The 12,476-nt window shown below is 37.4% G+C and overlaps 1 protein-coding gene across 1 annotated transcript; it reads right to left on the bottom strand.

The window, feature by feature from the left end:
• Positions 1–413: 413 nt before the first annotated feature.
• LOC140172185 (putative threonine dehydratase) lies at positions 414–12,202 on the bottom strand. The gene is made up of 8 exons (XM_072195508.1): positions 11,998–12,202; positions 10,575–10,708; positions 8,843–9,001; positions 7,446–7,513; positions 6,163–6,277; positions 4,067–4,192; positions 1,539–1,640; positions 414–1,074 (listed from the first exon to the last, which is right to left on the bottom strand). Exons 1-8 carry the CDS (start codon positions 12,188–12,190, stop codon positions 931–933), a joined length of 1,041 nt encoding a protein of 346 aa, XP_072051609.1. The 5' UTR covers positions 12,191–12,202; the 3' UTR covers positions 414–930.
• Positions 12,203–12,476: the final 274 nt, after the last annotated feature.

Raw genomic sequence — 12,476 nt, 5'->3', positions numbered from 1 at the left:
ATGTGTATTCAATAATCATTCAGTGTTTACATAATGTGAAAGCCATCTTTTAGCTCTTATTTGCACACACAAAAAAAGTTTGATAACATAGATTTGAGATATAGATGTAAAAATGGATACATTTTGCAATTTGTGACTCAAGTCACACTGTACTGGTTGATTGCCAAATTTACAAAAAGTTAGCGTCAATAAAATTGCGACCCCCCTATTTCGGCAACCAAAATTTTATAACCCCCACCACTAATACACCTTACCCCCTAAACAGGCTAAAATTGTATTGAAATTGTATTTGAATAAAATAAACACACTATCTGTGGTCATCTTGTGACTCCTATATTTTGGTCATCAAAATTTTATGACCCCCTATTTTTCTTTCCAAAATTTATGACACCCCATTATATTTGGGACCCCTTCCAAAGAAAATGATAGCCCCCTTGCTGCATCCGTTTGTTAAGTCAATTGGTCTCATTTTCTTCCATAATCAAACCCTTTTTGTAAAAAGTGAAGCGTATCTTTAAGGAAATTTTCTGAGAATTTCAAGGATGACAACAATTTACTAGGTTTTACAGTTTTTGAATTTTTGAAGAAAAATGTCAAAAAGTGTAAGTTTTCTATGTTTTGACCAATACCTCAAGAACTAACAGACCTATCAAAATTTGAATGCCATTTTTGAAATTTTCACAATTTCAGAAAATTTCCTAAACGATGCATATGTCCATTCACAAATGTTTGGATTGGTCCTGCAACCATACATTTGAGATCATATCTTGATAACTATTTAAGCAAATAAGCTCTAGTTAGTTGCAAATGATAGCTAACAGATGTGTCTTTCACATATTATGTAAACACTGAATGATTAAATTGAAAACACATTTTAAATATCAACACATTCATTGGACCCACTTTTTATGGGACATCCTGTATTTATTATCATGTGTGATCATTAATGATCTTCTTTAATTGATCCATTCCAATATTGGCCCCACATGATATGATAACTACATTCTTTCCTTCATAGGCTTGAGCCGTCTTTAGAAACGATGCCACAGACACGCCAGCAGCTCCTTCAATTAACTGAAATAAAACACATAAATGCAAATAAATCTTGATGTACTGTAGGCTAGAGGCACAAATTTTACATTTTCTAAAAGCCATACACATCAGAGCCAACCAACCATCTCTGAACAAAGGACGGAGGGTGCTACAAGTTGCCAAAGGTCTATGTCCCGGTCATTACGTCACACTTCAAGTGTGCTTGATCGGGTCAGTCCGCTGAAGAAGGCTGTAGTACAACAGCTGAAAATTACAGAGGTAAATATATTTGTATTGAGAGCAAGAGCTAAAATCTTTCTATATATGGATTACCAATACAGATGAACTTTCATGCTAAAAAGGGTAAATACCAGTTCTTTTCACATGGAACAACTTGGTGTTCGCCTTGTTGTTCCATAATAATGGCATATATATATAGCATATTATATCAGGCGACAGCTACACAGCTGGATCTCATAAAACTACTTCAATTCTCCAAATGTTACCTTGTGATGCTTTTCCAATATCAAGTAGACAGCATCTGAAATTTCTTTCTCTGACACCATTACCCATTCATCTACAAGACTGCGACAAAAGTCAAAGGTCACCTAGCATAAACAAGAAATAACATCAGTATGCATCATAATAATGAATAGCTATAAGGCCAAAAACAATTACCATATTCGTCCGAGTATAGTCCCACATTCGAGTATAGTCCCACCCCCCATTTTTCGAAAAATTCCAGAAATTGTAAAGTTTTTTTTTTCGGTTTTGGAGTGTCCCTGGACCTAGACCTAGATCAGGCCTTCTCAACTAGTTTATTTGAAGTGCCAACTGGGAAGTTTTAGTGATCATGAAGTGCCAACATGTTAAGGGAGGATTTTGCAAGGGCGCAAGCGAGACCGAACACATAACGGGAGGGGCCCAGGGGCCCACCTTATGGCCCCTGGAGGGGTCCAGTGTAAAGGCCCCGGCTGCGGGGGTGCAGGGGGCAGCGCCCCCGGAAGCTCTGAGATTTTAGGGCTTACTAAAGGCTCAGATGTAGCATTTTCACCCCTTTTTTGTTAACAATTTATGTGAAAAAAATTAGTAAATTTACCGTCGCCACTTCGTGCGCCACTTGACTTACTCCAAGCGCCACAAGATGCGCGCGCCACTCAGTTGAGAAGGCCTGACCTAGATGCTAGGATCATTCATGAAAAAAAAAAAAAAAAATGCATTTTGAAATCATTAATAGAGTATGACATGAATACAAATTATCAATTTTTTTTTTTAGGTCAACCATGAATGATCCTAGCATCTAGGTCTAGGTCCAGGGACACTCCAAAACCAAAAAAAAAAAAACTTATTGTGAAAAATTTTCACCTAAAAAACGGGTGGGACTATACTCGGACCAATACGGTAATTGTTTGCTTGCCCACAGCAAGTAATTTATACAAAAAAGAAAAAAAAAAACGTTCTCCTACAAGGACAAAATACCTTATTATCAATACTACCGCGATTAATCAATAAAAGTTTCTAACCAATGCAGTGATTGGATATCTACCCATCCGCAACATGATAATCAGCCAATCATGTTCAGGTTTCTATACATGATGGCACTGTGACCCGAGTCTGCAAAGCCTGCCCCTCGCCCATTTACCCATAATTCTTTTTATAAGAAATGAAAAGCCGAAATCGGGTGCTCACTTCCGGGTATATAGGATCTTGTGGTAAATGTTTACGACTGTCAGGCCATTAAAAAAAAAAAGCCGCCGACCTACCGACCCTTCCACTTGAAGAGGCCCTGTGGGCAAGCAAACAATTAATTGTTTTTGGCCTAAGGGCATTTGTATTTCAACATAGACATCACAGCTGTGTACCAAAGAAAAATGGTAAAATCTACCATCTGTACAAATTTCAACTGAAATGCTTAGCTTGTTTATGATTTGTATTTATATGTTTTACCGTGACCAGTACAATAGTTGAATTTTTGGCCTACCAGACTCACTCCAACAAATTCAGAATTCATTAAATTGATCCCCAATGTTGTTGTTTTTTTGTTTTGTTTTTTTGTTTTGTTTTGTTTTTTGGTGGGAAACTCTATTTCCTATTTCAATTTAGAGATGCTACTGGGTTTGCTCCATCCTGAACTTTCTAAATACTGCAAGGCACGGGCAATGCCCCTGGCAGAGGCCACTGGATTGAAGTTTTTCTAGGCTCTTTAGTAGGCCTCTTTTTGCTACTAATTATTTTAGAAATGCTTGTTACAGTTAACACATGATCAGGCCTTGTCTTTTGAAATTTGCAGAGCTCCTGGTCCCAAAAATGGCTCCTGGTCCTATAGTTTGTAGTGTAAAATATTTGACACACCAGGAGCCAATACTGGACAACCATGGGGTAAAAAAAGCCTGGTTGCCTGCTTAATATAAGCCTAGTGTGCTATCGCTACAAATTACACTCAAGTCATGTATGTGTGCCGTTAGGTGTGTGCTTTGAATCACACATACTCCTGTGGAGGTTTAGGTGTGCTATGAGGTGTGAATCAAATGTAAGTTTGGTTCCTGTATTTTGGTTCCTAATGTGGTTTTTTTTACATTTGGGGAAAAGCTCAAGAAAATGTGTAAAATCTGTACTATATCAGCTGGGAGGATAAGAAATTGTAATTTGTTGGTAATTGGTTTCAATTATTTCAATCAACCAGGATGATTCTAAGATGTGGATTTTTGGTGATTAAGCATCACTTGTTGATCTTGTGTTCCAGTATCTGTTGTGCTATTATGTTTTGGGTGTGTGTTTTATACCCCGACTGTTCTACATCAGCTTTGATTCCAGCCATGTTTATCATAGAGAGCCAAAGTCTAGTGGTCAAGATGTCTAGCAAGCATGTTGAAGGTTGCAGGTTCAAATTTATTCCTGCCTGTGATGGTGCATTCTGCTATTTTTGTAGCTGGAGTTTGGCACTGATACTTGTTCAGTCTGTTTGTCTAAGTTTTAATTGTAACACATTGGGTGGGTCAAACTGTCCCTTTTCTCTTTTTACTCAAATACTTACAGCCCCTTCTTCGATTCCTCCTGCAGTCGCATCTGATAGGGTATCATATGAAGGTATATCTATGATTTTCCCTGCTTTAATTGATTCAGACATCACACAAGAAGCTGCAGGCTGACACCCTATGATCTACAAATAAAACAAGTTTTAGATCTGTCATTGAAGTGAATTTGTATGATGCAAATAGTATAATCAATTTATATTAAAACTAGAAACGTCGCGGTTTTCGACGCAAGGCGTCGAATGGGATGCCTCCACCATGGGGCGATTTAAATGTGTACAAATCCATTTTTAGTAATTTTACCTCAGATGACCCTTGGGTGACCCTGGATGACTCCAAAATGACATGCCAAAAATTTGGCTCTAAATGTTGACTGTACCCACCAAGTTTCATGCCCATACGACCAATTTTATTAATTTGACCTTAGATGACCCCGAAATGACCATCCAAAAATTTGGCTCTAAATGTTGACTGTACCTACCAAGTTTCATGCCCATATGACAATTTTTAGTAATTTGAACTCAGATGACCCCTGGGTGGCCTTGGATGACCCTGAAATGACCTTCCAAAAATTTGGCTCTAAATGTTGACTGTACCCACCAAGTTTCATGCCCATACAATCAATTTTATTCATTTGACCGTAGATGACCCCTGGGTGACCTCAGATGACCCCGAAATGACCTTCCAAAAATTTGGCTCTAAATGTTGACTGTACCTACCAAGTTTCATGCCCATACGACCAATTTTATCAATTTGACCTTAGATGACCCTGGGTGACCCCGGATGACCCCAAAATGACCTTCCAAAAATTGACTCTAAATGTTGACTGTACCCACCAAGTTTCATGCCCATAAGACAATCTTTAGCAATTTGACCTTAGATGACCCTTGGGTGACCCCGGATGACCCCAAAATGACCTTCCAAAATCTGGCTCTAAATGTTGACTGTATCTACCAAGTTTCATGCCCATACGACAGTTTTTAGTAATTTGACCTCAAATGACCTTTGACCTCAGTATATGACCTTGAAACTCACCCAAAAAAAAGTATCCAGAGTTTTTGACCATGACCCACCTATCCTGAAAATCTGAAGTCAATCCGCCCATCCATGCCCGAGATACAGCATCCGGACGGAAGCTCGGAAGCACGGAAGCTCGGAAGCACGGAAGCTCGGAAGCTCGGACATTGCAAAAACAGTATGCCTCGCGGTGGAGGCATAAAAACACCACAAGTATGTAGTTAAGTGACTAGAATGTTGCGCATGCCTATCTGCTAACTGGCCGGGCATTTTTGAGCTCACCACCAATGGGTCTCCATCTTTTGTGTTGTAAAGCTTTTTTTAAGTATTTTGCACCCTTAACTTTTGATATTATTAACTAAAATATATTATTAACCAAAACATTTTTGCAATACCTCATACAGAATTTCTTAATCAAATTTCCTAAAATGTAGGCCTATACGTTTAATAGGATAGGGCTGCTAATTAAAATTGCTTCCTATCATTGATTATAATATTCATGCTTTAAAATTGACTAGATCACCATTTCCTATTGTTGTATCTTTTAATACTATGGAGTTATTTGAAATTGAATATTATCATATCATGCTTTTCATAGGTTTTGAATAGCCTGCATCCTCAACCTTCGCTGCCTCCACCCTCTCCATCCCAAACCGCAATCACACACAACTGAAATAAATAGCAACATCATGTTTTTATTTTTGGTCAGCACAGAGCTGACAAGATAAGCTTTCAACTCAGGAAAAGTGCAATTCTCCACCTTTTTTGAGCGGTGAGTTCAATACGCAGGGCCACTTCAGCTTTTCCGAGCATTCAGCTGTCTGCAGTGGATTGATAGATAGTTAGACTGATCTTTCATTTGGCTTGTTTCTTCATGATTTCATCACAATTTTGGGGAATTGCACTGATGACAACACCATTCTGTCTGCCGTCGGACTGTAACTCTTCAAAAGAAATTTGACAGAGTTTTGTGTTTCATTAATATTGTTCCATTCCCCAATATCTCTTTTATTGTGTGGGGGCATAAGCATTACTGATGAAACCACTCACATAGATCTGGATGCATGTATACTTTACTTACTTTAATTGAAGGTTTAGCTTGTTTGAGATAGGCAGCTATTCCAGCAATTAGACCTCCTCCCCCTACTGGTACAAACACTGCATCTACTTCTGGCAAAGTGTCATATATTTCTAACCTAAAAAGAAGAAGTATAAATACACACATGCAAAGGAAATTCAGTTGAACAAGTGGAATAAAATAGCGGTATAGCACTTCTGTACTTATACCCTTTACAAAAGGGATGTACTATATAATAGCAGAAATTTTGAATTTTTAGTCTAAGCAGTATTCACTGATGCGAATATTTTAAAGTCTGTCAGTCTTCTTTTTCAACACCATTGTTGTTGTGACAATCTTCTGTTTACATTACAACAGAGGATGCTGATTACTCAGCAACACACTTGCCAGTTGCTTATGAACAACATGAGCAGAGACAAGGGGCAATACAATCTTAGTAACACATTTAACAATCTTCTTGGTATACAAGTTGGTCTAATATTGTAATATGTAGGTAAGTAATTTGAGTTTCAGTGAAAGTTTCTGATTTTTTTCACTTTTTAAGATAGAAAGAATCAGTTTAAAGTTTGTTCAGCTTATAATAGGTGAAAATTATTTGCTTTTTGTTACTGCACACATCAATAAAGTCTCAACAGCTTATACTCACATAAATTCACATAAGCGTGTGCCAGTCATGCATTACACAACATGCACCTAGCGTAAGTGCTGCACCCAACTGTGTGCATGCCATTCTATATCAATACACAATGTTATAAGTCTAATTTATTTCACCTATTATAAGCCGAACAAACTTTAGGGAGAAGAAACAAACTAGATGTATTAATTACAAATATGGCAGTATAATATATATATTTCCATTATAATAATGAATATCTGCTCTATGACATATGTGTGATATAGTTATGATCCAGGAGCAGGTATAGTGGGCAAAATCTATGTTCCTGAACTGATTGTTGTTTACACTAAACTGGCCTATTTCGTTGAAATCCATACACCACCTTAATCTTCAATGCAGGTAGTGTGGTTTTCAAATGGGGTTACCTAAATGAGTGATTCCATTTGAAACCTACACCCCCCTGTGTGGTGATGAAGGTCATGTCTTCTACATGATTGTATAGGAGGTGTATGGGTTTCAACTGGAATAAGCATTAACTCTTGGCTCTCTGAATTCTGAACAAATTCAAAGTCATACCATCTGGCACTGCAATTTAGTACAACCATATCATATTCATCACTGCACTGTACAATCCATGAATCAACAAGATAAAATGAACACACAGACTTACCCAATAGTAGCTTGACCACAAATCACATCTATGTCATTATATGGTGAAATATATATCATACCAAGTTTCTGAAAAAATAAATTGGGGAAAAGAAAATAGGGTGATGATACAGGTTGCCATTTATGCACATGGTTCAAAACAATCGAGATAACAAATGTCCATGAACACAAGGCCTGATTCACGACTCCATTTTGCTGATGAAAGTTTTCTTCGTGAAATATTTGCCAACAAGGTCCATATTGACTTATACTGGATGAACTCTATGCAATAAATTATTTATCTTGGGATGTATAATTGCTGTTAAATTGGCTCTCTGGCTCTAGGTAATATCCAGCAGGCTTGTGGCTAAAAAGTTTAAGTACACCCATGCTTTCAGACCAAAATTTCTCTGATTATGAGAAAAATAAATAGCTTTCAACTGATACCAAAATCTGCATTTTGATCAGGGTAAGGGACCATTCAATATTTACACCAGGGGGATTGGGAGTTTTAAGGGGGAATCAGAATATTTTGGGGGAGTCTTGAGGGGAATCTGAATTTGTTTGTTTGAACCATGAGCGAGCTCTAGAATTATGTTAAGTTTTAAATGGAGAAAAAGGGGAAAACCCAGGGGAAAAACAAAGGGGAATCTTGAGCGATTGAGGGGGAATGCAAATTTAATTGTTGATTATTTTGTCAAAACTCCCACTCCCCCTAGCGTTAATATTGAAAGGTCCCTAAGTGGGGCACAGCGACAACGCCTGGGAAATAATTATATTGTACAAGCAGGGAAACTAAATCAATACCTGGGATCAATATATGTGTATCTGCTATGCACGATTTGATATTCAGACGATAAATCTTTGGATACCGGGGTAGTAAATGATGAATATCTCACATAATTTCTGGTTTCTAAAGAAGCCAATTGTAAGGCTTGCACTTGAATATATGTGTTCAAAGAACATGATAGTTGTTAGCCAGCGTATTGACAAACAATTGTGCGTTTTGAAATCAAAAACTGACAAAAATTCAAGATTTTATATGTGCTGGACAAAATAAATGACAGCTAGCTGCCCTCATTCGAAAACACTTGGGTCACGGAACATAACACAGTAATATAGTGTAGTGTAGGCCATTGGTGGAGGTAGTCTAAATGAGATGAGGTACCAGGCTCTGACATCTACAGAGGTCAGTCACCAGTCTATGTCAATAGCCTTAGTCTGATGTCCCTTGGCCCATTATGCGTCTCAAAACTATTCAGGTCGGAATAAAATGGCCATGCGTGGCTGTTGAAGAACAAGTGGATTTGATCTACATTAATTGTACCATCATGGCGATATGTAGATATCGGGGGTGACACTGTGTGGGGTGTGAGGTTGTTAATCAGGGCGCCTACCTTTAATACCATGGTAACATACCTGAGCATCTGTCCTTGCCTGTACCTCTGCTTCCATACAGTCATCTCCATGTAGTCTTACTTCTACTCCATATGACTTCAATGCATCTACTTTGCTTTTAAGTGCTGTACTGGCTACATATATGATGCCTTTAGCTCCAATTTTCTTCAATGCCATGCACTATTTATAGAGAAAGCATTGTAAAACAATATTATTATGGTACATGTATGTACTCTGCAGTACATATTCTCAATGAAAACATCCCTGTGGTTTACAGCAGGCCTAACATGGCTCAAAGTACTCTATTGAACAGATTTCACCAGAAGTAGCCCTTGTGTGCACGGTTACGGTTCGCTATCTCTAAGGTTCGCTATCTCTAAGGTTCGCTATCTCTAAGGTTTGCTATCTCTAAGGTTCGTTATCACTAATTACGAAAAAGGTCCGCTATACCTAAGGTTCGATATCACTAATTTTGAAAAAGGTTTGGTATTTCTAAGGTTCGATATCACTAATTTTAAATAAGGTTCGCTATCTCTAATTTTAAAAAAGGTCCGCTATCACTAATTTATTGAAGGTTACGCTATCTCTAAGGTTACGCTATCACTAATTTAAAATAAGGTCCGCTATCTCTAATTTTAACAATCCCGGTATGCCTAAGGTTAGCTATATCTAATTTTAAATAAGGTCCGCTATCTCTAAGGTTACATAATCTCTAAGGTTCGCTATCTCTAAGGTTCGCTATCACTAATTTAAAATGAGATTAGCTATCTCTAATTTTAAATAAGGTTCGCTATCTCTAATTTCAAATGAGGTTAAGCTATCTCTAATTTCAAATGAGGTTAGCTATAGCGGTCCTTATTTAAAATTAGAGATAGCGGACCTTATTTGAAATTAGAGATAGCGGACCTTATCTAAAATTAGAGATAGTGGATCTTATTTAAGATTAGTGATAACTTGAACCTTAGGTATAGCTTGAACCTTAATCGAAATTAGTGATAGCGAACCTTAGAGATAGCGAACCTTGATAAATTAGGGATAGCAACCTTAAACAAAATTAGTGATAGCGAACCTTAGGTAAGCGGACCTTTATTGCAATTAGTGATAGCGAACCTTAGAGATAGCGAACCTTCAATAAATTAGTGATAGCGGACCTTATTCAAAATTAGTGATAGCGAACCTTATTTTAAATTAGTGATAGCGAACCTTATTTAAAATTAGTGATATCGAACCTTAGAACTAGCGAACCTTATTCTAAATTAGTGATATCGAACCTTAGAAGTAGCGGACCTTTTTTTAGTTATAGCGAACCTTTTTCTCTATTAGAGATAGCGGGATTCTGATCTCCATAGACTTTACACGTTAGTGATAGCGAACCTTAGAGATAGCGAACCTTAGAGATAGCGGACCTTAGAGATAGTGGGATGTCACCGTGTGCACTTCACCATCAAAGATTGTTTTTCACTGGGGCTTATTTGTGAAATTTGGGGGGAGTCACCCTTAAGAGACCTGTGTAATTTTAGCCCTGGTTTACAGCACAATATTTTGGAACAACAAAAACAAATTGTTTGGGTCACTTCATTATGGCGATGGTATTTGATAAAGCACTGAGTTTGTATATATGGTATGTATAGAATTTGAACCCAAATTCCTGAGCACTTTTGAGAAAATAAATTTCGCAAATGATTGAAAGAAATTGGCAGAAAAAAGAGAGAAATTTTATTGAGATGGCCTTAACAGAGTAGTAAATACATACACATCCTTTAGCATGATTTCCTGATGATGCAGTTGTGAAACCTTTCTCCTTCGCTTTTGGATCATCATTAATAATTTTGAAGATTTTATTGCATGCTCCACGGAGTTTGAATGATCCTGTGATCTGTTCACTCTCTGTAAGAAAAGAATTACAGCAAATGTCAGGTGTTGATTTCCAGGTTATATAGTGTAAGGTACAAAATTGTATACAGTACTCTTATCATACCATATGATTCTCTCTTAATTTAAGCCCCCCCCCCCCCTACTCTAAATAAATGCCCTCCACCATTTTTTTTTCAAACTATTCCATAAATGCTGTCAAAATACTAGAGTACCGGTACCTGTATATTACATATTTTTCATCAACTTGATTAAGTTGACAGGGTGGGAATTTACCTAAAATGGGTATAGAAGTAATAGTCAAGTTAGCTCAATTGATAAGGCGTTTGACTATGGTACAACAGATTGCCGGTTCGAACCCTGGCGGTGCCTTAGTGCCGTACTATTACGCTGTCTTTCCTATTTGGCGAGGAGGACAATTTTGACCTCCTTGTCTACGTCTGTTTACAAACAGAGAGGTAGACAAAAGACCGTTCCGCTTGAAAAGCAGTGCTTGTCACTGAAGCAGTATTACCCTCAATAAAGAAAGAATAAATAATAATAATAAAACACTCAAGTAACAGAAGGATGGTCCACAATAGCGTGATTCACGTAACATGAATAGGGATTAAAAAGCTGTCAAGTACATGTAGAACCATGTGCTTCTTTTGTCCAATTTGCCATCAAGATTTCATATGGAAACATACAGTTCAGACCCAGAACATGATCATGTCAGAAATTAATAATATTTTGTTCTGGGACTGATTATTCGGACTAGCGGTGCCTAATATGCTCTCATGGAAAAATTGAATTAGCTTGAAGCTCATTGGTGTGCACATTCGTGGCCACACTTCTCAAGCAATTGCTGAAATGATATGTTCTGGGCTTGCTAGTTGCTGAACTATTTTGCTTCTATTAAAAATGTTGATGGAAACATGCACAAAAAAGCACTTCACAACTACCCCTATTCATGTGCTGGGAATCCTTCTAGTTAGTTGTGGGCATTGGTATAATATGGATATCCATTGTCAGATATCCGTCCGATTCAGCATTGTTCATGCACGTGTTTGGAACCAGCTTCGACAGGTCTTGTCTATCTTTTAAAATATTATTACTTCTACTTCTCTGTTTGTAAACAGACCAAGAGGACAAAAATTGTACTCCTTGTCGAATAGAAAGGTTGTACACCCACTAGTATTTGTACACGTTTTATGTATTACATACTCTATTGCCATAGCATAAAGCCGGGAATAAACTTTAGCATCGTCTGTACTCAGCATGTCTAGTAGTATGCATATGATATCGCCAGTATCTGAGAAGCTTACCTAGTTTCAGGTACACGTTTTCGCCCAAGAAAGAAGAGGCTTCCAATGGGGTTCGTCGAACATGTTTTGCAAGATCTGGATATATTCTTCTAGCTTCATTATACACATAGCTTGCTTTATCAGCCATTATAAATCGGAATAATCGATGCATGAATGTTTGCACATAGATAACTGTGCAGTATTTGATACGCATGCGTTGAAACAGCAATGTAGGCCTGATGTAGATATTCGCAGCACGTGTGCCATCAATCAAAAGTTTGGGCATCAGACTCAGAGAGGAAAGAGAAACAGAAAGAAAGAAAGAAAGAAAGAAAGAAAGAAAGAAAGAAAGAAAGAAAGAAAGAAAGAAAGAAAGAAAGAAAGAAAGAAAGAAGAAAGAAAGAAAGAAAGAAAGAAAGAAAGAAAGAAAGAAAGAAAGAAAGAAAGAAAGAAAGAAAGAAAGAAAGAAAGAAAGAAAGAAAGAAAGAAAGAAAGAAAGA

The sequence above is a fragment of the Amphiura filiformis genome, chromosome 15 (genome assembly GCF_039555335.1).
Source record: "Amphiura filiformis chromosome 15, Afil_fr2py, whole genome shotgun sequence".
Lineage (NCBI taxonomy): Eukaryota > Metazoa > Echinodermata > Ophiuroidea > Amphilepidida > Amphiuridae > Amphiura > Amphiura filiformis.
This window is presented reverse-complemented; position numbering and strand designations above follow the sequence as displayed.

What these genes read in the sequence shown, in the direction of transcription:
- LOC140172185 (XM_072195508.1), bottom strand. Translation starts at nt 12,190, where the DNA reads ATGCGTATCAAATACTGCACAGTTATCTATGTGCAAACATTCATGCAT. An exon ending in AGGCAAGGACAGATGCTCAG is followed by an intron (nt 7,514 to 8,842) that starts GTATGTTACCAT and finishes TTATTTTTTCAG; the next exon opens with AAACTTGGTATGATATATAT. An exon ending in GAGGAATCGAAGAAGGGGCT is followed by an intron (nt 1,641 to 4,066) that starts GTAAGTATTTGA and finishes TGTTTATGCTAG; the next exon opens with GTGACCTTTGACTTTTGTCG.